This window comes from Zingiber officinale, chromosome 9B (genome assembly GCF_018446385.1).
Source record: "Zingiber officinale cultivar Zhangliang chromosome 9B, Zo_v1.1, whole genome shotgun sequence".
Lineage (NCBI taxonomy): Eukaryota > Viridiplantae > Streptophyta > Magnoliopsida > Zingiberales > Zingiberaceae > Zingiber > Zingiber officinale.
Genome location: NC_056003.1, coordinates 50501875 through 50527284, shown reverse-complemented (window position 1 = coordinate 50527284; position 25410 = coordinate 50501875). Strand labels below are relative to the sequence as shown.

Genomic DNA, 25410 nt, shown 5'->3' with positions numbered 1-25410 from the left:
CTTTGAACCAAGTAAAACTTGACATTGTTAGTGTTGTCTTTTTGTTTCCCTTTTCCGTTGCGTAACTTATCTTGCGATTTTGGATGAACGTTATTCACCCCCTCACCCTCTAGCGTATTTACGATCTTACAGCCACGACCACTAATGCTCGGTGGAAACTCACGGTTCGCTGTTATATCCTAGAAAGTAGACTAACTTTGATGAACTAGTTAGCACTCAGCACTGATCCGCCCCCCTTTTGTTCTTCCTTTATTTTAAAAAGTTTTTTTGAAAAGGTTATCCTTGTCTCTGTTTATGTCTTGGATTAGAACAAATCACTATAATTCATCTGCGCCGACGGATCAGTCGAGATTTTTTATAAATTTTACGAACGGAAGCCTGTATTTTCATGTTTATTATTCCTTACCTTAATGTTGAATCTATTCCTCAGAAGAAAATAAGTCTCTTGCATTTTTTTAATTGGATCGTTGTGAAAATGAAAGGAATGCTCAAAAAATTATCTAATCGTTTGAATCTTTATTTTGAAGTCTATAAATTATACGTCCCCTAGTTGAATCATAATGAATTACTTCAATTTTGACTCCCCGGTAGTATTTGTATAAAACTATGGCGGATCCTTCTTGAAATATAACCTAGAATTACATCTTCATTATCTAAGCAGACTTGGAACAAATTGTTGGGTCAGCTAATTCACCAAAATCTCTGGCAGATTGTCCAACAATCTTAAAACAAACTCGGTTATGTTGAGATAGCCACAGAATAAAGTATTGAGGTGTATGGAGGATACAGGGGCCAAGAAGTTCATCTTGGGATGATTCCTGTACTATAAGATGATTGACTCCAAGATGGTGATCAACCATATCCAGGAGCTGCATGTGATCTTACATGAGATCCACTTAGAAGGTATGGTTCTGAGTGAAACTTTCCAAGTAGCAAACGCTAGGCTGAAAGGACTTCAAGAACTACTTTAAGCATAAGAAAAAGAAGATGAATGTGGAGGAACTCATTGTTAGACTTCACATTGAAGAAGACAACTAGAGTTTAGAGAGAAAAATATTCTCTCAGGCTATTGTGAAAGCCAATATGGTCGAGCACGGTCAAAACTTGAAATGGAAGAACCCCAAGACTTTAAAGATGGGACCCAGAGGAGGCGTAAGTAAGAAATTCTCTAGGAAATGCTTCAATTGTGGCCAAGTTGGTCACAAATCTTCAGAATGTAAAACGTCAAAGAAGAAGTAGGAGGCCAACCTAAACAAGGGACCAGAAATGGATGACCTTTGCGATGTTGTCTCTGAACTGAACCTAGTTAGTTCAAACCCGCGATAATGGTGAATTAATATTGAAGCCACCAGACATGTCTGCTGTAATAAGGACCTGCTCTATAACTTTGAAGAAGTCAAAGATGGGGAGAAGTTGTTCATTGGGAACTCAGTAACCTCGGACATCATGGGCTAAGAAAAAGTGGTACTGAAAATGACCTCGGGCAAGGACCTTACTTTGAATAATATGGTGTATGTTCCAGAGATTCAGAAAAATTTAATATCCAAATCACTATTAAGCAAACATAGCTTTCGCATGATTTTTGAGTCAGATAGAATTGTACTGTCCAAAAATAGAATGTTTGTAGGAAGAGTTATGTATTTGATGGGTTGTTCAAGCTTAATGTAATGACCATTAGGATTAAGATAAATAATGATAAAAGTTCTTCCACTTATATGCTTGAGTCTTCATATTTATAGCATGGTAGAATAGGACAAGTTAACTACGATGTGCTACGTAGATTAATAAACATGAAAAACATACCTACATTCCACCTTGACCTAAAATACAAGTGTGAAACTTGTGTTGAAGAAAAAATAACAAGGTCATCCTTTCAACATGTTAGGCTAATTCACATCGACGTATATGACCTCAAAAGTACACCCACACATGGTGGAATAAAAATACTTCATCACTTTTATAGATAATAAAATAAAATACTGTTATGTGTATCTTCTCAAAAGTAAGGATGAAACTATAGAGAAATTTATTTTCTATAAGAATGAAGTTGAAAACTAACTTAATAAAAAGATTAAAGTGGTTCAAAGTGACTAAGGTGGTAAATATATATCACCATTCATTGAGTTATGTGTTGAACATGAAATTAGACACGAAACAACATCTCCTTATACTCTTCAACAAAATGGAGTTGTTGAGCGAAAGAATCAAACTCTAAAAGAGATGATGAATATGTTGGTCCCGTGCGGTCGACAAGAGGAGGGTGGATTATCTGTCAAATAAAATTAACCCTTTCTCGTTCTTTCAACTTGGATTAGTAGCACAATTCTAATAAATTAATTGAACAACTAATAAAATAAAAGAGGTGTAAGAATTACTTGATTACAACCTAGGTGGTTGTAAATCTAAGATATTAAAAAGATCACTAAAGAATTCTCCTTTATTGCAGGCGGAGAAGCCTCTTACAGAAGTTGACAGCTCAAGCGAATAATTAGGAAAAAGTACAAGACTTGTTAAGTTGTTGATTAATTCCTACCGCCTGGAAAATCCTATCTATAGGTGGAAGACATCTTCAAAGGGTTCAAGGTGCCTTAAAGTGGAAAACTTTATTCGTCGAAGATAATGTTTTATCTTAAGCTAATGGCTAGGGAAGGTGCCTTCGACACTGTTCATGGAAGGCACATTTTAAGTCATTGAAGGGGCCTTCCCTACAGTAGATCAACTCCTTAGTTGATCTTCATCCTCGAGTAATCTTCTGCTCTAGCTTCTCATCCCTCAGAAACGCCTAGCGCTTTCTTCTCATCCGCCGGCGTACACTTCCGCAGCACCTTGTCCTTCGAACGTACAAAGCCCGTCGACTCTTTTCCGTGTCATCCTTCTTGCTAGTTGCGTCTTTCGCTCGACTTCTTGTGCTCCTAAGTTCTTGCACAATTAAACACAAGGTCAAACACAACAGGACCTAACTTAACTTGGTTGACCATATCAAAACTATCATGGGATACTTATAATCTCTCTCTTTTTGATATGCATCAACCCAAGTTAAAGTTAGGCTTAAATGATAATGAAATGACATAGTAAATTATAATTATAAAAAAATTACAATGTAATGAATTAACTAAGTTAATATTGCAAAATAAGTACAAGGATAAAAATTATACAAACTCCCCCTTAATCTCCCTTAACTTTGACCTATTTCTCCCCTTGATCAATCAATAGAACAATAAAAAAGAATATAAAAAATAGTTATAAAAATTTGAGAAATTATATTGGGGTCTATGAAAAGAAGATCCAGTAAAGCAACATTTTCAGAAATTATTTAAAAAAAAATTCAAATCTTATTAATTAATCTTCTATTTTGACTAAAATACTGTTAAAAATGACTTCTTGGTTTTGAAAAATCCTAAAATTTTGTTGTCAAACTTAGGGCTGTAAACGAGTCGAGCTGAGCTTTGGGGTGTTTAAGTTTGTTTGATAAGTTAACCGAGCTGAGCTGAGCCAAGCCTAAAATGAACCAAGCTTTTGAAATGATTGTTCAGGCTTGGCTTGGTTTATTTTTTATGAGCTTGAGCTTGTTTGAAGTTTGGCTTGAGCTTAGTTCATTTAGATATTATCGATCTCTCAATTCAAGCTTGACTTGAGCTTGGGTCGAGCTTGGTTCGTTTAGATGTTATTGAGCTCTCAATTCAAGTTTGTTTGATTATTTAAAACTTTTAGTTGTTTGATTAATTATTGAGTTTGATCATTCAAACTTATTTATTTATTTATTTTATTATTTGTTTAGTATATTAATAAGAGTTTTATTAATGAATATGGTTCGTGAATATTATTCATGAACGTTGTTCACGAATATTTTTCATAAACGTTGTTCACAAACATTAACAAGCTGAACATATATGTCTTCGAGCTTGTTTGTTTAGTTTAATGAGCTATTCAAACTTATTTATTTAATTGATCTCGTGTATATTGAATGAACATTGAACCTGTCTGAGAGTCGAGGCAATGGATGTTGGGGACGTGACACTCTTGATGACTGGTGGTGGACTCCTCGTCAATGAAGCCTGCAACCACAACAACGTCAGTGCCGAGCCGGGGAGGGTTCCTCGGCGATGGCCTTCCGACGCTCAAGTCAAACACCGGCGATGTAGAAGAAATGAGGAAGCAAAATGGCAGAGTAACTGTGGCTATAGTAGAGATTATGCATACCTCCGACGAAGCTTGGGGGTCTTTATATAAGACTCCCTGGGAGTGCGTGCACGCTTCCCGATGCATGCACGCTCCTCAAAACATACCCTGAAGAGATGTGTCAGAAAAGTGTCTCTGACACCATACCTTAACGACCCAAGCATATCTCTGACAAGACAGTGGAAGTTTTCATCGTACGATCTTCTACCTGACCATTCCGCCAAGCATGCCGTATGTCGGCGGCACAGGTTCCCAAAAGGATATCCTCTGATCCTCCTTTTGTTTGTTATAGGCCAAGCCGAAGAGCCGCTTGACCATCTATCGGGCGTTCGGGTGATCTTGTCCTCGGGCCGAGCGGAATGGCCGCTTGACCAACATCCGCTGTCCAAGCTTCGCTGCTATGTAGAGTGGAGCTGTATCTGACTATAGTCTGCTCGGTTGTCACTATTTTACCGGAGCTGTGTCTGACTGTAGTCTGCTCGATCGCCATTATTTTACCGGTGTGAGTCCGAGCGAGCTTGCTGCTCGGCACATACCCTGTTTTTCTGAGCGTTGGAAGCTCGGTACCTGGCCGAGTTGTGCTAACATTAGGGTTGCCCGATCGGACGATAATACCGGGACGTTGACCAGCTTGACTTTGACCTCCACCTTATCATTGACCACCTTGCTGACCGGGGCCCCTCTTTATCACCGGATCACATGTCTCCCCCTTAAGTCTAGTCAAAAGAGGCTGCAAGTTCGACTGACTAGACGAGCTAGTCTGGAGATCGGTTGGTCGATCGACCATAATACTGCTTGGAACTCTGACCGGTCTGCCCGAGGGTGTCGGACGGCCCTGCGATTGCTCCTTGAGGTCGATCAGTACTTCGCCACTCATACTTAGAGAAATTTGTAGTTTCTATCTTTGCCTGAGAGCGGTCAACGCTGACATCATCCGAATCCCTTCGGAATTCATGCAAATCATCTCCATTCAAGCCGAGCACGCGCCCACACCTGTTAATGGCGCTCATTAAATGCTTCCCTGTAGGCGTGTGCCACGTGTCACTGTCGCCATCATCGCACTCCCGAAGTGACAAACATTGATGTGATGTTTGGCGGTTTAAATTCAATGGCTGGATCTGCGCTCCGGCTTCCGTAACCTGGATTGGACGACCCCGGTCAGCCGAGCTCAAGCTTTATAAAGCCTCAATGTCGGTGTCTTTCTCCTGCATCTTTTGCAAAGGCTGTCGGCGTTCCTCTACGTGACCATTGCTCCGATAATCTCCACTCCTGTTTCCGGCGACCTTTTCTTCTCTTGTTAGCTCTCCCATTCCTTTCTGTTCTTCAATCTTTTCGCTACTTAGTTGTTTTCCGTTATCCGCTATGTTCTGTGTCTACCTTTCTTCTCGTCGAACCTGTCTTCTTGTTTTTCGACAATGGCCAGTTCTTCATAGCCGTCGGACGCCTTGCCTAGGCTCTGGTATTCTACCATGGAGACCATGTTCGATGCGGGTGATGCTGAAAGCCTTAGAAATGCCTTCAGAATCCCTTATGACCATGAGGTCATTCTGGCGTCTTCGTCTGATCGGCCACATTACCCGTCGACCGACACCATCTGTTTATTCCGAGACCAGTTTGTGGCTGGTCTTCACTTCCCAATCCACCCTTTCATCCTTGAAGTTTGTAATTACTTTCATGTTCCTCTCCCAGAACTAGCCTTCCGTCTGCTGTGCGGCGTTGTTGTCCTGTTCCGATTGCACGACATCCCTTTGACCCCTCAAGTTTTTCATTATTTTTACTACCCCAAACAGTCCGAGCTGGGGACCTATCTCTTTCAATCTCGGATCAGTCTAGTATTTTTTTGATAAGATGTCTACTTCAAATAAACACTAGAAGGAGTATTTCTTCTTCATGCGGCTTCCCGAACAGCCAAGCTTCCGGACCCAATGGCAGGTCGGACTACCACCTCCACCTGACCTGAAGAAGTATAAGAGCCGACCGGATTACTTTCACACCACAAACATGCTGGCCGGTCAGAAATACGATATCCACAAGCTGCTGCACGAGGGCGTCATGTATATCTTCGGGCTGAGTCCGACTCGCATGAAGCTCTCAAATAGCTTAGGTATGAAATTCCTTGGCACTTCTCCTTTGAGTCTAACTGATTTGCTTTTTCTCTTTACAGCCAAAACCATGATGCAAGCGCACATGGCCAGCCTGACGAAGCTAAAGGATGCTGAGATCAAAGCGGTCGCTGCCAAGGAAATGGCGAGCCTTGGCCTGGCGCCGGTCGGCTCCAACGAACGCACGTAAGCCGAGAGCGAGGAGACCCCCATCGTCGTTCAGACAACCAGCATCGAAGAAGTTGCTGTGTCGCCCCCAACTCTCTAAGCACAGCCCACGGCTCAGACCGAGGGTATCGAGTCTTCCGATGAGGGGTTGCCACTCATAAGGCGCAAGAGGCGCTGTGCGGAAAACACCTCCCGGTCAACCACCTCAGTCGTGGATATTGCCGAGGGAACTTCGTCTCCTGTGGCTTCCCCAACAGCGGAAGCCACCTTGTCCGATCGGATGCCCTCCCTAATCGAGCCACTGTCAGAGGCTATTACTTCTGCCCCGGTCTCCTTCTTGCCGTCGCCTCGAACCCTACGAAGACCGCGGGTGTCCAGGATTGATCCGGCCTCTGCTGCCACTCCTTCGGGTCCGACGGTCTCCTCCTCGTCCGACCCGAGCGGCCGACGATCGGTGACAGCGACTATCAACTTGCCGACGGAGGACTATCTTGAGTAGTGCGCTCGTCTAACCGCCCCCGAACACAAGATCCTAATCTGTGGCCCACTCATCGATGTTTGGGAGGAGGCTAGGGCCCGAGCGACCATGATGTATCCCGGGTAGGTTGGCAACAACTATGTGTGAATGTCCACAGGGGTACATTTTTCAGTTTCAGTTCATGCCTTACCTCCGATCGACGCTTGACCTTTATCTTTTTATTTACAGTACTGGGTGGAGAGCGTGTCAATGTGCCAACGACTCACCTTCGTGGAGGAAGAGATGAAGAAGCTCAAGCTTTTGAGCGAGGCTTCTTCCTCCCAGGGACCATCAGTCGCCCAACTACAAGCCGACCTGGAAAAGGGCCAACAACTCCTCATGGTGGAGCAACAGAAGTCGGTCGACCAAGCTAGTAGGCTAGGCCAGATCGAGACCCAGTTGAAGACCTACGACAGAAAGCTAGAGTTAGCCTCCACAAGGAAGCAACGAGCCATCGCTGACCTAGAACTGAAGAACCAGGAGGCTCGACGGCTCGCCCAAAAGCTGAAAGAGGCCGAGGACTATCTGATCGCTGAGCGGGCCTGCCGAGCGGCTGGAGAGGAGTCTCTGAATAAGAAGCTCAAGGAGGCCGAAGATGCCCTGGAGGCCTCCCGTTCTGCCCTGACAGTCTACCAATAGGAAGAGCCGAGCCACTTTGCAGTGATGAAATAGGAGTATCTCCGCTTGGACCAGTTTACTAAAAATGTTGTCCAGCAGATCGTCTGAGCATTCGAGTTAGCCATTGATGGGACCCTCTAACAGCTCAAGGCGGGCGATCACCTCCCCGAAGCCCTGACAGTCGGCATTATCAACCGTAGTCAGCTGAACGACTCCATGCCTGATGATGTATTTGACTATATAGAGTGAGCTGGAGTCTTGTAAAAGTTTTGAGTCTTAAATGTAATCTTGCCGCTCGACAGTATCTGTTTATGAAATGAACGTTTTGCCTGCTCTACGGGGCTTTTATTTGTTTCCATGCTTGGTACCAAGTGTTTCCACTCAGCTATAATCATGTCCACCCCAGCGACTTGCGAGTCCTTGATCGACCATTTGACAAATTCAGACAAGGTTCATACCTTCTCCTGGTTTTAAGGTCGTCGCTCGATCGTTGTTGGAGACCGAGGTTTAAGGTCACCGCTCAATCGACGATGAGGACAGGGGTTTAATGTCGCCACTCGATGGTTCGGTGAAGACAGGGGTTTAACGTCACCACTTGACGGTTTGGTGAAGACATGAGTTTAACATCACTGCTCGACGGTTCAGTGAAAACAGGGGTTTAATGTCGCCGCTCGATGGTTCAGTGAAGACAGGAGTTTAACGTCTCCGCTCGATGGTTTGATGAAGACAGGGGTTTAACGTCGCCGCTCGACGGTTTGGTGAAGACAGGGGTTTAATGTCGCCGCTCGACAGTTCAGTGAAGACAGGGGTTTTATGTCGCCGTTCGACGGTTCAGTGAAGACAGGGGTTTAACATCGCCGCTCGATGATTCGGTGAAGACAGGGGTTTAACGTTACCGCTCAATGGTTCGGTGAAGACAGGGGTTTAACATCGTCGCTCGATGGTTCGGTGAAGACAAGGGTTTAACGTCGTCGCTCAACGGTTGGACATGCCATTCGACACAAAGCTTGAAGCTTAATCTTTTATTTCCTATCCTGCATTCAAGGAACATAGGGGCATAAAGGTACATCGATCACATTGGCGCACCTCTCATCCGGCTCGGTAAGGCTGGAGATGGTTCACACTCCACGGTCGTTCTAGTCACCGCTCATCCTTGTCCTGTAAATAGTATGCGCCCGAGCGAAACTTTTCTACGACCTTGAAGGGTCCAGCCCGCGGAGCTTCTAGCTTGGTGACGTCGCCGACCGGCTTTACTTTCTTCCACACCAAGTCGTCGACCTGAAACGATCTTGGGATCACCCTTCGGTTGTAGCTTTGCCTCATTCTTTGTCGGTATGCCATCAGCCGAACGACCGCTTTAGCGCGTGCTTCGTCCACCAAGTCCAGCTCCAGAAGCCTTCACTCGGCGTTGTCTTCGTTGTAGTGTTGTATCCGGTTGGATTCAACCCCAACTTTGACGAGGATGACTGCTTCGCTGCCATATACCAGGTGGAAGGGTGTGGCCCTTGTCCCTTCCTTGGGAGTCGTTCAGATAACCCATAGCATGCTGAGGAGTTCATCTACCCAGCTCCCTCCGATGTGGTGGAGCTGAACGCGTAGGATCCAAAGTATTTCTCGATTGGCGACCTCCGCCTGTCCATTGCTCTTAGGGTAGGAAACCGAAGTGAAGGCTTGCTGAATGTCATACCCTTCGCACCACTCCTTGAGCCTCTGACCCAGGAATTGTCTTCCATTATCGGAGATGAGCCGGCGCGGGATCCCGAACCGACAAATGATGTGCTGCCAAATGAACTTCATGACCATCTGCTCGGTTATCCTTGCCAGCAGCTTGCCTTCAACCCATTTGGAGAAATAGTGCACCGCAACGAGCAGGAACTTCCTCTGACCCGTCACCATGGGGAAGAGCCCCACTATGTCCATGCCCCATTTGTCCAACGGACATGCCACTGTGGACACCTTCATCTCTTCGGTCGGTCGGTGTGAGAGGTTATGGTACTTATGACAGGACAAGCAGGTGGCAACCGTCCGAGCGGCGTCCTCCTGGAGGGTTGGCCAGAAGTATCCGGCGAGCAAAATCTTCCTTGCCAGTGAGCGACCGCCCGGGTGTCCTCCGCAAGATCCCTGGTGTACCTCCTGCAGTATGTAGTTGGCATCCTCTGATTCGACACACTTAAGCAGGAGCCTCGAGAAAGCCTTTTTGTAGAGCTGATCCCCGATTAGGGTAAACAGACCAACCCTCTTTCTCAATAAGCGAGCCTCCTCCCGATCGGACGGTGTAGCTCCCGATCGCAGAAACTCTGTTAGCGCCATCCTCCAGTCGGCTAGGAAGGTAAGTCTTTCCATCCGGTCAATGTGGGCCACTAAAGCCACTTGCTCGATCGGCTGCGATATGATGATCGGCGATAACGAGCTGGCCAGTTTGGCCAATTCGTCTGCAGCTTGGTTCTCCGCTCGGGGGACCTTCTGTATTATGACCTCCCGAAAGTTGGCCTTAAGCTTTTCAAAAGCCTCCGCGTGGAGCCTGAGCCGCGTGTTGGTTATCTCGAACGTTCTGGCTAGCTGTTGCGCTACCAACTGTGAGTCCAAGTGGATGAGGACCTTGATGGCTCCGACGTGCCGGGTAGTTTGTAGGCCAGCTATAAGTGCTTCATATTCGGCTTCATTGTTGGTCGCCCGGTAGTCTAGCCTAACTAACAGCTGCATCTGCTCCTCTTGGGAGGAGATGAGTAGTATTCCGATCCCGCTCTCTTGCCGAGTGGCCGAGCCATCTACATATATTCTCCACACGGCCTCTAGTTCAGGGTTCTGTACTTCAGTGATGAAATCTGCTAAGGATTGCACTTTGATGGCTGTTCGGGGTTAGTATTGGATATCGAACTCGCTGAGCTCCGTCGTCCATTTGATTAGCCGTTCGGATGCTCCTGGATTGAGCAGGACCCTCCCCAAAGGACTGTTGGTCATCACGATAATGGAATGTGCTAGGAAGTAGGGGCGAAGCCTCCGAGCGGCGAGCACCAACGCAAAAGCCAGTTTCTTGAGACCGGTGTAGCGGGATTCAACATCTTTCAATATATGACTCAGGAAGTACACTGGCTGTTCCTCGCCGTTCGGCCTAACTAGCGCCGAGCCAACCGTATGCTCTGTTGAGGATAAATAAATTCTGAGTGGCTCACCGACAGTTGGCTTAGCCAATACAGACAATGAATTGAGGTACTCCTTCAATTCTTCAAACACATGGTTGCATTCCTCGTCCCATTGAAATTTGATGGTTCGGCGTAAGATCTTGAAGAACAGCAAGCTTCGGTCGACTGACTTAGAGATGAATCGAGATAGTACAGTTATCCGACTAGTGAGATGTTGGGCTTCCTTGGCAGGGGCATATCTTGTAGTGCTTTCACTTTATTGGGATTCGCCTTGATGCCCCGCTCGGTGACGATGTAACCTAGGAATCACTCACTTTTTGCACCGAATAGACACTTGCTTGGGTTCAGCTTGATTCCGTACGTCCTGAGTGTCTGGTAAGTCTCCTTGATATCTGCACATAGGTCAGCTGCTCGGAGGGATTTAATTAGTATGTCATCGACATATATCTCCATGTTACAACCGATCTACCGTCAGAACACCTTATTCATCAACCTCTGATAAGTAGCGCCAGCGTTCTTTAGCCCGAACGACATGACATTGTAGCAGTAGGTTTCATCGGTCATGATGAAGCTGACCTTCTCTTGATCTTCTTGGGCGAGCGACACTTGGTGGTAGCCTTGGTACGCATCCAGCATGCATATTAGCTCGCATCCGACAGTGGAGTCTACCATTTGATCAATCTGGGGCAGCGGGTAGAAGTCCTTCGGGCACAGGGGCGGAGCTAGGCCCCTTATAACAAGTGGGGCAATGAATGCCATTGTTGATTATGAAGTTGGTGAGCTTTTGATCCTCAATGATCTGATACAAATATAAACAGAAGTTACATTAATGACTAATGAGCATAGAAAATTTTGATAAATTTGTACAGTATCAGAAAAAACAGTTACTCAGAAAAGATGAAGCATCATTCACCAGGTCATAGTACAATTTTGCAACTTAATTGATTAAGCAACTTAACCCACATGAAGATTTGGTTCTTTGTATCACACAATGTAAAATAGCAATTCTGAACCTCAAAATAGAATTTGTTAACCAATTTGGTGATGGATATGAATCTAATAAATTAAATTGGGAAAGAATTGGACAAAGTAAGCTAGTTATATAGTGGTAAAAACTAAGTAAATAAGCTAGTTGGAAAATTTCTGACCTTGAACATCTTTTGCAAGAATTTGCATATAACAGAAGATAAATAGCTTTGTATGTGATTCTATTAAATACAGAAGGTAAGTCAAAGAAAAGAAGGAAGCACCTTAATAACATGATTAGTAGAAATGACAACTCTTAATTGTTGTTTTCTTGCATAGATCAAAGAAAATCAGCTAGAAAATTAAGTAAAGGGTTAAGTTCCTGTATTTAACAGCAGCCACAATATAAAAGTTTTTGTAGGATTAAAAGGCCTTACAATAAGCTTGTAGCCATATCTGAAATTTGAATGACTTAACAGATACAATACACGAAATTTTTCTGTCCAGAATTGTGAAGCTAGCCCCCTTCTATCAAGTGGAGCAAAATATTTAAAGCACAATATATTATACAAAAATTACATAACAAAATATTTTACAAGAATTCCCTACGAGTACACATATTTTGAAAACGACGTAATATTAATTCATTGTCAATTGTATCAAAAACTTCTTTTTCAATAAAAGTAACCAAACAATCATTCATCCACCGATCTCCCATTCGATTTCGAAGTCGATTTTTCACAATCTTCATAGCAGAAAATGCCCTTTCCACAGTTGCTGTAGCCACCGGTAACACAAGTGCAAGTTTAATAAGCTTATACACCAATGGATATACAATATCTCTTCTTGTTTCAACTAATTCTCTCGCAAGACTTCCTATTCCTTTCAAATTTGCAAACTCTTTACTGGAGTTCATATCCATAAAATAGTTATCAAGCTGATTACCTAATGCCAGAATCTCAATTGATGAAAAATCTGCGGGATAAAACTTAGCAAATTGAAGCAACTTTTCCTTGTCAAAAGCAGAAAACAAATTTTCTGGGCTAAGACATTCCATACAAAGAAGCAATTCAGTATTTACTTCTGTAAATCGATCATTAAGCTCTTGAAGTTGCATATCCAAGACTTCATAAAATAGACTAACCTTGTAGTAGTGTAAATTGGTAACAATTGGAGCTTTACGTCTTGATCTACCTTTGAGAACACGAACTTCATTCATGTCTGGAATTACAATATCATGGCAATTACAAAACATCATTACTTCATTCAATAAATCATCCCAACCATTATCTCTCATCAATTGCAATATCTTTTTTGAGATTTTAACTTGTATCATGGCATTGACAATATCTTGATTCTTTCTCTGCAAAATCTGGGAAAGTTCATTTGTAACACCCAAAATGCTCTTCAGTAAATGCAAAGTGAAAGCAAAATCAAATGTTTCTAAAGAATCCAAAAGACCAGCAGCTTCAGCCTTTTGTTCTGAATGAGCACCATCTTCCACTATATATTCTAAAACATCAAGAACAATGGAAAAATGCACAATTAAACTCATCAATGTGCTATAATGTGAACCCCAACGAGTATCACCAGCTTTTTTAAGCCCAGATTCTTGATTTAAGCCACGACCACTGAAAATTTCTCCATTTCCAAGTGCTTTTTTAACTTCAGCCATTCGTTTCTCTCGAAAGATATCTTGTCTTTTACATGAACCTCCAACTACTTTAACTACAATAGCAACCAAATTAAATAGAGAAGCAACTTGGAGATGATTTTTTGCTACTGCAACAATAGTAAGTTGCAGTTGATGTGCAAAACAATGAACATAATATGCAAAAGGATTATCTTTCAAAATCAAACTTTTGAGCCCGTTAAACTCTCCTCGCATATTACTTGCACCGTCATATCCTTGTCCTCTAATTCTAGCTATACTCAATCCATAATATGAAAGTAGTGATTCTATAGCTTTTTTTAGTGACAGGGAAGTGTTGGTTGCTACTCGGAAAGCCTAGAGGTTCCACTGTACAAAAATTTTGTACAAAGGTCTGAACCTTTTCCTAGCTACCATGTGTTCTTTTAAATTAAATTTTGGATCGCCTGCGGAACTTAACACGTTTGATCCAAAACTTAATCTATTTGTTCTTTTAGGTTTTGACTTGGATCTCCTGCGGAACTTAACACGTTCGACCCAAATCACCTTAAGTTATTAATTCCATTAAATATTAATTTCCATAATTGGTTCCCAGTACTGACGTGGCGAGGAACATGACCTTCTTGGATATGGGAGCAACCACCACCGACTAGACAAAACCTTTTATAGAAATCTAATATTTAATTTCCTAAAATAACTTTAGGTTAACCGAAAAGAACAATCAAATCACAAGGAAAAATAAAATAAAAGAACACAACTTCGAAAAACATATTCGAAATACTAGAATCGTAAGCCTCTTGTATTTGGTATTATTTCCAAAAATAACTAGTATGATGCGGAAAGAAAAAATACTAGTTATACCTTTTAGAAAGACCTCTTGATCTTCTACCGTATTCCTCTTCTAACCTCGGACGTTGTGTGGGCAATGATCTTCCGAGATGAGAATCCACCAAAGCACCTTCTTCTCCTTTCTTCAAGTTTCGGCCAAGCACAAAGCTTCCAAAAGATGAAGATCTTTTTCAACCAACCAAGCTCCAAGGGATACAAGCTTTCTCTCCTTCTTCTTCTTCTTCTTCAAGTAGTATCCGGCCACCACAAGAGCTCCAAGCAAATAGAGAAGGTTCGGCCACCACCAAGAGGAAGAGATGAAGAGAGGTTGGCCGGCCACAACACCAAGGAAAAGAGGGAGAGAAATAATAGAGGTTGTTCACCATGAAGCCTTCTCTACCCCCTCTTTTATAATCCTTGGTCTTGGCAAATAAGGAAATTTAATTAAAAACTTCCTTAATTCTTTTGCCATGAAAAGGAAAAATTTATTTAATTAAAAACAATTTTCCTTTTCTCAATTTACATGGCCGGCCACACCAAAGCTACAAACAAGGAGAGTTTTAATTAATTAAAACTTCCTAATTTATCTCCAGAAATTTATAAAATTTCTCCAATAATTTAATCCCTTCACGATTGGTTTATAAAAAGGAAATTTAATAAATTAAAATATTTCTTTTAAACATGTGGATAAAAAGAAAGTTATCTCTAAAAATTAAAATCTCTTTTAATCTACAAATAAGGAAAGATATCAAATCTTTTCTCAATCTTTTGTAGAAACTAATAAAAGAGAATTATTAATTTTAAACTTTCTTTTAAATCATGAACATGGTTAAAAAGGAAAGTTTTCTTAAAATTTAAAATCCTCCTTTAATCAACAAATAAGGAAAGATTTCAAATTTTAAACTCTCTTTTAAACATGTAGATGATTTACAAATAAGGAAAGTTTTTACCAAAAATTAAAACCATCCTTTTAAACTACAAATAAGGAAAGAGATTAATCTCTTCTCTTAATCTTTTGTAGAAAACTATAAAAGGAAATTTTTAATTTTTAAACTCTCTTTTAAAATCATGATATCCACATAAGAAATAATTTTAATAAAAATCTTTTTTAATATTCTAGTGGTCGGCCACCTAAGCTTGGGACCCAAGCTTTGGCCGGCCACCTACATGACTCATCCACTTGATCTTGGCCGGCCCTAGCTTGGGTTCCAAGCTAGCTTGGCCGGCCCCATTGGATGGGTAAGAAGGTGGGTATATGGTGGATATAAATCTCTATATACAAGAGGCTACGATAGGGACCGAGAGGAGGAATTGGTTTTGGTCTCCCGATGAAATTAAGCATCCCGTGTTCGCCCCGAACACACAACTTAATTTCATCAATAATAATTCATTCCACTAAAGAACTATTATTGAACTACCGCACCAATCCCAAATTACATTTTGGGCTCCTTCTTATTATGAGCGTGTTAGTCTCCCTGTGTTTAAGATATCGAATGTCCACTAATTAAGTGAGTTACTGACAACTCATTTAATTAATATCTAAGTCCAAGAGTAGTACCACTCAACCTTATTATCATGTCGGACTAAGTCCACCTGCAGGGTTTAACATGACAATCCTTATGAGCTCCTCTTGAGGACATTATCAACCTAGTATCTCTAGGACACAGTTTCCTTCTATAATCAACAACACACACTATAAGTGATACCATTTCCCAACTTATCGGGTTTATTGATTTATCGAACTAAATCTCACCCATTGATAAATTAAAGAAATAAATATCAAATATATGTGCTTGTTATTATATTAGGATTAAGAGCACACACTTCCATAATAACTGAGGTCTTTATTCTTTTATAAAGTCAGTATAAAAGGAACGACCTCAAATGGTCCTACTCAATACACTCTAAGTGTACTAGTGTAATCATATAGTTAAGATAAACTAATACCTAATTACACTACGACCTTCCAATGGTTTGTTCCTTTCCATCTTGGTCGTGAGCTACTGTTTATAATTTATAAGGAACCGATAACATGATCTTCTGTATGTGACACCACACACCATGTTATCTACAATATAAATTAATTGAGCAACTACATTTATCATAAATGTAGACATTTGACCAATGCGATTCTTATTTCTAGATTAATGTTTATACCAAAAGCTAGGCTTTTAGTATACACTCTAACAATCTCCCACTTATACTAAAAGACTAAGCTGCCATATCTGTTGCCATACATCTGATTCCCAACCCTTCAACATGTCCATCAAAAGCTCTTGCCTTAAGGACCTTAGTGAAAAGATCTATAGGTCATCACCTGATGCAATCTAGGCAGCAACAACTTCTACGATTTCTCGTATTGGGTGGTACTTGCGCTCTATTGTGTTTACTTGCCTTATAGACTTATGGTTTCTTCGAGTTTGATACTGCACCAACATTATTACATTAAATTGTAACAATCTTTGGACAAACCAGAAATCATATCTAAGTCTATCTTGAGGTTATTGAGTCATTCAGCTTTTATGGCTACCTCAGAGGCTTGCCATATACTAAGCTTCTATGGTGGAGTCCAGAAAAACACCTATGCTTATCACTCTTCCATAGTTATGACTATACCTCCTAAAGTAATCACAAAACCCCGAGGTTGACTTATTATTATCCCTATCCGATTGGAAGCCAAAATCCATGCAACCCACTAGGACCAAATTAACTGCCTTGTAAGCTAGCATATAATCTCTAGCGCCTCTAAGGTACTTTAATATATGCTTTACTGCAGTCCAATGTCCTTGTCAAGGGTTACTTTGATATCTGCTAATTATGCCCTTGGCAAAACAAATTTCAGATCTCGTGCATAGCATACATTAGGTTGTCTAACTGCCGAAGCATAAAGAACTGCCTACATGTCCTCAATCTCCTTTAATGTCATCGGAGACATCTCTTTAGATAAAGACACTCCATGCTTAAAAGGTAAGAAACCTTTTGAGGAGTTTTGCATGCTTAAAACGAGCAAGGATTTTTCCGATGTATCAAGCTTGGAATAAATATATTTTTTCTTGTGATCCCTTATTACTTTGATCTTAAAATATATACATTCTCCCAAGTCCTTTATATCGAATTATTTGGACAACCATACCCCTACTTCTGACAACATTTTGATATTGTTTCCAACTACCAAAAATGTTATCTACGTATAGTACAAGAAATACCACCACGTTTCCATCACATCTTTTGTATACACAAAACTTTATCCGTTTACTCAATAAATCCATAGGTGTGGATTACTTTGATAAACTGGATGTTCCAAGACCTTGAAGCTTTGTATCAGTCCATAGACTGATTGAGCTTGCACACAAGATGCTCTTAGCACTTTGCAATGAACCCTTCTGGTTGCTTTATATGGATGCTTTCTTCAAGACTTCCATTAAGGAATGCTGTCTTGACATCCACTTGCCAAATAGATAAAAGAATCCGGATAGACTTAAGCATGGCTACCAGTGAAAAATGTTTCCTTTTTCATCAAGCCTTGCTTTGAAGGTTTCTACCTTCCTGTCTATCCCTCTTTTTCTATTATAGACCTTTTACACCCAAAGGCTTTTACACCACTTGGTGGTTCTACAAGCTTCCAGATTTTATTAGAATACATATATTCTAATTCTATTATTCATTACTCTTTGCCAAGATGCTTCATATTTATCTTGGAGTGCTTCGTCATATGTCCGGAGATCAGGTTCATGTCCTTCAGGGATCGAGTTCAAAAACTCTCCCAAAACATGAATCTTTTAAGGTTGCTTAACAACCCTCCCACTACGACAAGGCATTTTCTACAATTTGTGTATCATTTGTGATACGTGTTGCAGTTTTCTTGTGGTATCTCATCTTGTACAGTTGGTACTAGATTAGACATGTCTTTTATTATTTTCTTAAGAACAAATTTACTTATGAGCACGTGGTTCATTATATAGTCCTTTTCTAAAAATCAGTCATTGATGTTATCAATGACCTTCGATTTTAAGACTATAAACCTACTTTTGTTTATCTAGGATAACTTACAAACAAGTGAACTCCTATCCAACTTATCATTATCTCTCTTTAACATATATGTTGGATTACCTGAATCCGAATATGCTTCAAAATAGGCTTACGCCTATTCAGCAATTCTATATGAGTAGAGAGTTATGACTTGGAAGGCACTATGTTCACTTTCATTTTCAGAGTTTATCCTTAAAACAAATTTGGTAATTTTCTTAATAACTCATCATCTATCTAATTATTCCATAAGAGTTCTTTTCCTTCTTTCTACTACACCATTCTGTTGGGGTGTACCAGATGCAGTTAGTTAGGATTGAAATCCAACTTCTGATAAGTGACTCCTAAAATCTCTCAAGAGGTACTTGCCACTACGATCTTCCATAGTGACTTTGTACTTTATTCCTCCGCATCAACCTTGTACTCTTTGAACTAATCAAAGTACTTAGTCTTGCGGTACATTAAGTAAATTTATTTGTATCTTGAATAGTTGTCTATAAATTAGACAAAATATTCAATACTACCTCTTGTCTGGATAGTCATAGGATCACACAAATCAGAATGAACCGATTTCAACATATCTTTGACTCCATACCCCTTGGACTTAAAAGCTTCTTGGTTATTTTCCTTCCAAGTAAGACTCGCAGGTTGGAAAGATTTCCACTATCAATGAACCCAAAAGTTCATCAGCTACCAATGAATCCTACTCAAGTATAACCTAGCTTTAGATGCCAAAGATATAATTGGTTCATTTCCGAAGGTTGCTTTCTCTTAAAATTAGAAGATGTGTTACTAATTTCCATTTGTTGCATCGTGGGAGTTATTGGATTATAAATTGTCAACCATCATACCAGAATAGATAACTTCCCTATTTTTCTTGATAACAACTTTGTTATCAAAATAGACACAATATCTATAATAGTTTAGAAACTGAAATCAGGTTATTTCTAAACTTGGTACGTAAAGATAATTACTTAAAATTCATATTTTATTCTTATCAAAGGATAAACATCTCCCACTGCAACAGCTACCACTTTTACAGTAGTGCCCATGTGGACGGTGATTTACCTTTCATTTAGTTGTCGGGTTTCCTGGAACCCTGCAATGAATTGCAGACATGATTAATGGCATCTTGTATCTACACTCCAGGTTCTGGTAGATAACACCACTAGACATGTTTCAACTAATGAATTAAATACACCTAAATTGTTCTTAGTTCTAAGAAGACAGTCTACCTTAATGTCCAAGTCCTATTTCCAATCATTACAATTGGGACTATTAAGTCTTTTCTATAGTATGACTACGGGATTAACAAACATCCTAAGAATCACAAAAATATTTGGTCAAGATCAACTCCTTAAAATCTCCATGAATTTTGTGTATACAAAATCAAGAGGAGATTTTATTCATTAATTTTATTATCTCGTCAACTTTACTTTATGAATAAAATTAATAGTTGATCTGTCTTTGATCAAATATTTGGTCAAAACTCTTTGAATTTAAAATAACATTGATTCCTCAAACAATATTATTTAAATTCACCAACACCTCAAACACCGTGAATTTTGCATGCCACGTTAGTGTGGACGTATACAAATTCATCATTTGTAAGAGGAGGGTTTACCCATTGACTATCTTGTCAATATAACTTTTTGACAAATAAAATTACCTCAAACACCATGAATCTTGTATGCCACGTTAGTGTGGACGTATACAAATTCAAACATTTGTAAGAGGGGTTTATTAATTTTATTATATTGCCAATCTAATTTTATGACAAATCAATAGTTGGTTTCCCTTTGGTCACACAAGTGATAGTAGTGACTCCGTTGGGGAGGATACTATTAAATGTGTCTAAGTGTATACCATTACTTGACACTAAGTCCATTAATAAGATTATGCCCCTTCCGTTGGGGAAGATCACACGCTCTTAATTAACTTCCTATAGTCATCCAAAATGGAAGTCTGTTCTAGTGATCCACAAACAAGCTCATCCGTTATGGAGGAAGGCACTCAGAGCCAACGCGCAAGCTTGTTTGCATCACTTACAAACCAGTAATGGAGACCATGGGATTTACTTAAAAATCCCTCTCCCACTTAGTTATTTATAAATGAGGAATTTTAACTATGCTAGCCTACTAAATATGTAAACCAACATGCACACACAGCACAATATAAAAGCAATAAATAGAAAATCTAATTTTCAACTATTATGGCTTTTATCTCTAGTTGTCCTCCGTGTGTTGTCATCCCAAGCTGCTGCCATATTTGGCCACCGCCACCGGGTCTAGCTGTCGCATCCATCTTGCTCCTAGTTCCGCTGCGCCTCTGGTCCTTAGAAGGTTCCACGCTTTGCAAGATTCGATCCGCGACATAAATAGAATTTTACATTTTTGATCCTATATTCCATAAAAGGAATGTACATGTATCTAGATCAAAATAAAATCCTAATAAAACTAAATACACTGTTGTATTTTATAATACAATCATGCACACACATATAAATGCCCTTGACATGTCCAAGGGTCCAATCACACACATAATAACTATAAGCCATAATAGTTGGATCCTGCATCCACAAAGTTAGCACATCCTACTATTAACCTGCCTAAATTATGTATGACATGTGCATAATTAAACTAATACCAAATACACAGAGGCAAAACCCTAGCTCTGATACCAATTGTTGGTTGCTACTCGGAAAGCCTAGAGGTTCCACTGTACAAAAATTTTGTACAAAGGTCTGAACCTTTTCCTAGCTACCATGTGTTCTTTTAAATTAAATTTTGGATCGCCTGCGGAACTTAACACGTTTGATCCAAAACTTAATCTATTTGTTCTTTTAGGTTTTGACATGGATCTCCTGCGGAACTTAACACGTTCGACCCAAATCACCTTAAGTTATTAATTCCATTAAATATTAATTTCCATAATTGGTTCCCAGTACTGACGTGGCGAGGAACATGACCTTCTTGGATATGGGAGCAACCACCACCGACTAGACAAAACCTTTTATAGAAATCTAATATTTAATTTCCTAAAATAACTTTAGGTTAACCGAAAAGAACAATCAAATCACAAGGAAAAATAAAACAAAAGAACACAACTTCGAAAAACATATTCGAAATACTAGAATCGTAAGCCTCTTGTATTTGGTATTATTTCCAAAAATAACTAGTATGATGCGGAAAGAAAAAATACTAGTTATACCTTTTAGAAAGACCTCTTGATCTTCTACCGTATTCCTCTTCTAACCTCGGACGTTGTGTGGGCAATGATCTTCCGAGATGAGAATCCACCAAGCACCTTCTTCTCCTTTCTCAAGTTTCGGCCAAGCACAAAGCTTCCAAAAGATGAAGATCTTTTTCAACCAACCAAGCTCCAAGGGATACAAGCTTTCTCTCCTTCTTCTTCTTCTTCTTCAAGTAGTATCCGGCCACCACAAGAGCTCCAAGCAAATAGAGAAGGTTCGGCCACCACCAAGAGGAAGAGATGAAGAGAGGTTGGCCGGCCACAACACCAAGGAAAAGAGGGAGAGAAATAATAGAGGTTGTTCACCATGAAGCCTTCTCTACCCCCTCTTTTATAATCCTTGGTCTTGGCAAATAAGGAAATTTAATTAAAAACTTCCTTAATTCTTTTGCCATGAAAAGGAAACATTTATTTAATTAAAAACAATTTTCCTTTTCTCAATTTACATGGCCGGCCACACCAAAGCTACAAACAAGGAGAGTTTTAATTAATTAAAACTTCCTAATTTGTCTCCAGAAATTTATAAAATTTCTCCAATAATTTAATCCCTTCACGATTGGTTTATAAAAAGGAAATTTAATAAATTAAAATATTTCTTTTAAACATGTGGATAAAAAGAAAGTTATCTCTAAAAATTAAAATCTCTTTTAATCTACAAATAAGGAAAGATATCATATCTTTTCTCAATCTTTTGTAGAAACTAATAAAAGAGAATTATTAATTTTTAAACTTTTCTTTTAAATCATGAACATGGTTAAAAAGGAAAGTTTTCTTAAAATTTAAAATCCTCCTTTAATCAACAAATAAGGAAAGATTTCAAATTTTAAACTCTCTTTTAAACATGTAGATGATTTACAAATAAGGAAAGTTTTACCAAAATTATAACCATCCTTTTAAACTACAAATAAGGAAAGAGATTAATCTCTTCTCTTAATCTTTTGTAGAAAACTATAAAAGGAAATTTTTAATTTTTAAACTCTCTTTTAAAATCATGATATCCACATAAGAAATAATTTTAATAAAAATCTTTTTTAATATTCTAGTGGCCGGCCACCTAAGCTTGGGACCCAAGCTTTGGCCGGCCACCTACCTGACTCATCCACTTGATCTTGGCCGGCCCTAGCTTGGGTTCCAAGCTAGCTTGGCCGACCCCATTGGATGGGTAAGAAGGTGGGTATGCGGTGGGTATAAATCTCTATATACTAGAGGCTACGATAGGGACCGAGAGGAGGAATTGGTTTTGGTCTCCCGATGAAATTAAGCATCCCGTGTTCGCCCCGAACACACAACTTAATTTCATCAATAATAATTCATTCCACTAAAGAACTATTATTGAACTACCGCACCAATCCCAAATTACATTTTGGGCTCCTTCTTATTATGAGCGTGTTAGTCTCCCTGTGTTTAAGATATCGAATGTCCACTAATTAAGTGAGTTCGACAACTCATTTAATTAATATCTAAGTCCAAGAGTAGTACCACTCAACCTTATTATCATGTCGGACTAAGTCCACTGCAGGGTTTAACATGACAATCCTTATGAGCTCCTCTTGAGGACATTATCAACCTAGTATCTCTAGGACACAGTTTCCTTCTATAATCAACAACACACACTATAAGTGATACCATTTCCCAACTTATCGGGTTTATTGATTTATCGAACAAAATCTCACCCATTGATAAATTAAAGAAATAAATATCAAATATATGTGCTTGTTATTATATTAGGATTAAGAGCATACACTTCCATAATAACTGAGGTCTTTATTCTTTTATAAAGTCAGTATAAAAGGAACGACCTCAAATGGTCCTACTCAATACACTATAAGTGTACTAGTGTAATCATATAGTTAAGATAAACTAATACCTAATTACACTACGACCTTCCAATGGTTTGTTCCTTTCCATCTTGGTCGTGAGCTACTGTTTATAATTTATAAGGAACCGATAACATGATCTTCTGTATGTGACACCACACACCATGTTATCTACAATATAAATTAATTGAGCTACTACATTTATCATAAATGTAGACATTTGACCAATGCGATTCTTATTTCTAGATTAATGTTTATACCAAAAGCTAGGCTTTTAGTATACACTCTAACAGGAAGAAGTATCACCAACATGAACAATCCCAAGAAAACGTTCAACAACAATGGCTCTCAAATTTACATAACGTAAAGCAATAGCCATTTGTTCTTTATCTGATATATCGCGTGATTCATCAACTAATATGGCAAACACTTCATCTCCAAGTTCATTCAATATGGCATTTGTAGTCTCAAGACAAGCAGCATTTATAATATCTTTTTGAATTTCAGGAGAAGTTAATTGATTATTTTCCGGAGCATTTTGTAAAACTGCATTCTTTATATCTTCATTATGATCTGCAACGAATTTCAAAAGTTCAAGAAAATTACCTTGATTAAATGAACTTTCAGATTCATTATGCCCTCGAAAAGCTAACCCCTGGCGTAACAAAAATCGTATGCAATCAACTGAAGCAGTTAACCTGACTCTATAAAGATTGCGAGCTTGCTCTGTTTGCCTGGTAAGAGCAACTTCAATGTGTTGACTTTCTTTCATCAAATCTACACATTTCTGCCAAGCTTGATTATGTGCGCTATTTGAACTTCCAACATGTTTAACAAAAATCTCCTTTTTTTTCCAATTAGTAAACCCAACTGAAGTAAATGAATCTCCACCTACTTGTTTTCCAAAATCTGGTCGGAATAAGTAGCAACACAAACAGAATGCAACATCTTTACTTATGCTATATTCTAACCAATTTCCAAATTCATTAAACCAAGATGGACAAAATCTTCTTGATGCTTTACCGATTTTTCTTTGTGGAAAATTATGATTGCGAGGTTGACAAGGTCCTTTCTGCAGGTAAGCTCTTCTCACTTTTTCCCGATCATTAGGATCATAGTTTGAAATCTTTACCCGTAACCCAGGATCTGATTGAAGATCATCCAAATTGATTTCAACTTGAGATTTTTTTAAGGGAACATGTTGTAACTCTAGATTACTTTTTTCTCTTTGACTTGTTTCTTCATTTACCATTGACTTTCTTTTAAGAAATTTATCCATTCCTGTTAATGTTAAGAAGAAAAAGAAAATGCCATATGAACAATTATTTGTAAATTTTAATAAAATTTACTTAACTTAAATGTAACCCTACAACAAAAGAAGCTTCAATAATAGCATAATGGCAACTAGAAAATTGTAACAACAGCTGACACTAATCATCCACCACTTATTTTTTCCGCTTATTTATTCACCTCACGTCCTCAACTATCTAGTAAATGCAACACCGTAAGCCTATGTGATAAGGAAGTTCCTCTACAAGATTAAAATGTTAACTTCTTTTCTCAATTTGCATAATCAAGAATTTGATCAGTCGAGAAGTTCGCTTTCTTGGTCTTAAAAATATGTTATTTTACTGCACTATGAGTTAACTAGTAAATTAGTAATGTAACTTATGTAACTCATTAACATGACTTTCATAGGAATCTGTATTTTCATAATCAACAATATCAGATCGACTTTCTCCTCTCTTTTAAAAGCCCTTTTTTTCCATGCCAAAAGAATTGGTGGCAATGGCACATGAGAAATTCTATGGATACTGTTGGTTAAAAATGTTCATTTTTTGCAGCAAAGCTTTTCTTCTGATATCATTTCCGTTGAAGGTTGAGTGAATTGAAACACTTTAATATGCACCAAACTACCATAGTAGTCTTGCCACAATAGAGCACAAAGACGAAAATTATTTCTGCCTTGTAATAATAAACAGCACCAGTTCATTCTACAGATAATTGGAGTGAAGGTATAACTTTGAATCATGATATACAATTCACTCATGTTATTTAAACACACTTGGCATCTTTATTCTACAAACATAGCAAAGTGTCCAAATAGATGTAATGCTTGACTTACTGATGCTTTGATTTCCTC

General features: G+C 39.4%; 1 protein-coding gene across 1 annotated transcript; it reads right to left on the bottom strand.

Annotated features, from left to right (window-relative positions):
- Positions 1-12285: 12285 nt before the first annotated feature.
- Positions 12286-24546, bottom strand: LOC122023002 (zinc finger MYM-type protein 1-like). The gene is made up of 2 exons (XM_042581104.1): positions 23574-24546; positions 12286-13688 (listed from the first exon to the last, which is right to left on the bottom strand). Exons 1-2 carry the CDS (start codon positions 24544-24546, stop codon positions 12286-12288), a joined length of 2376 nt encoding a protein of 791 aa, XP_042437038.1.
- Between the last annotated feature and the right edge of the window lie 864 nt (positions 24547-25410).

Excerpts from the sequence above, each read along its gene's own strand:
- LOC122023002 (XM_042581104.1), bottom strand. The coding sequence starts at position 24,546 with ATGGATAAATTTCTTAAAAGAAAGTCAATGGTAAATGAAGAAACAAGT. Across the intron at positions 13,689-23,573 it reads TCTTGGGATTGTTCATGTTG|CAACCAACACTTCCCTGTCA; the intron begins GTGATACTTCTT and ends CTTTCCGAGTAG.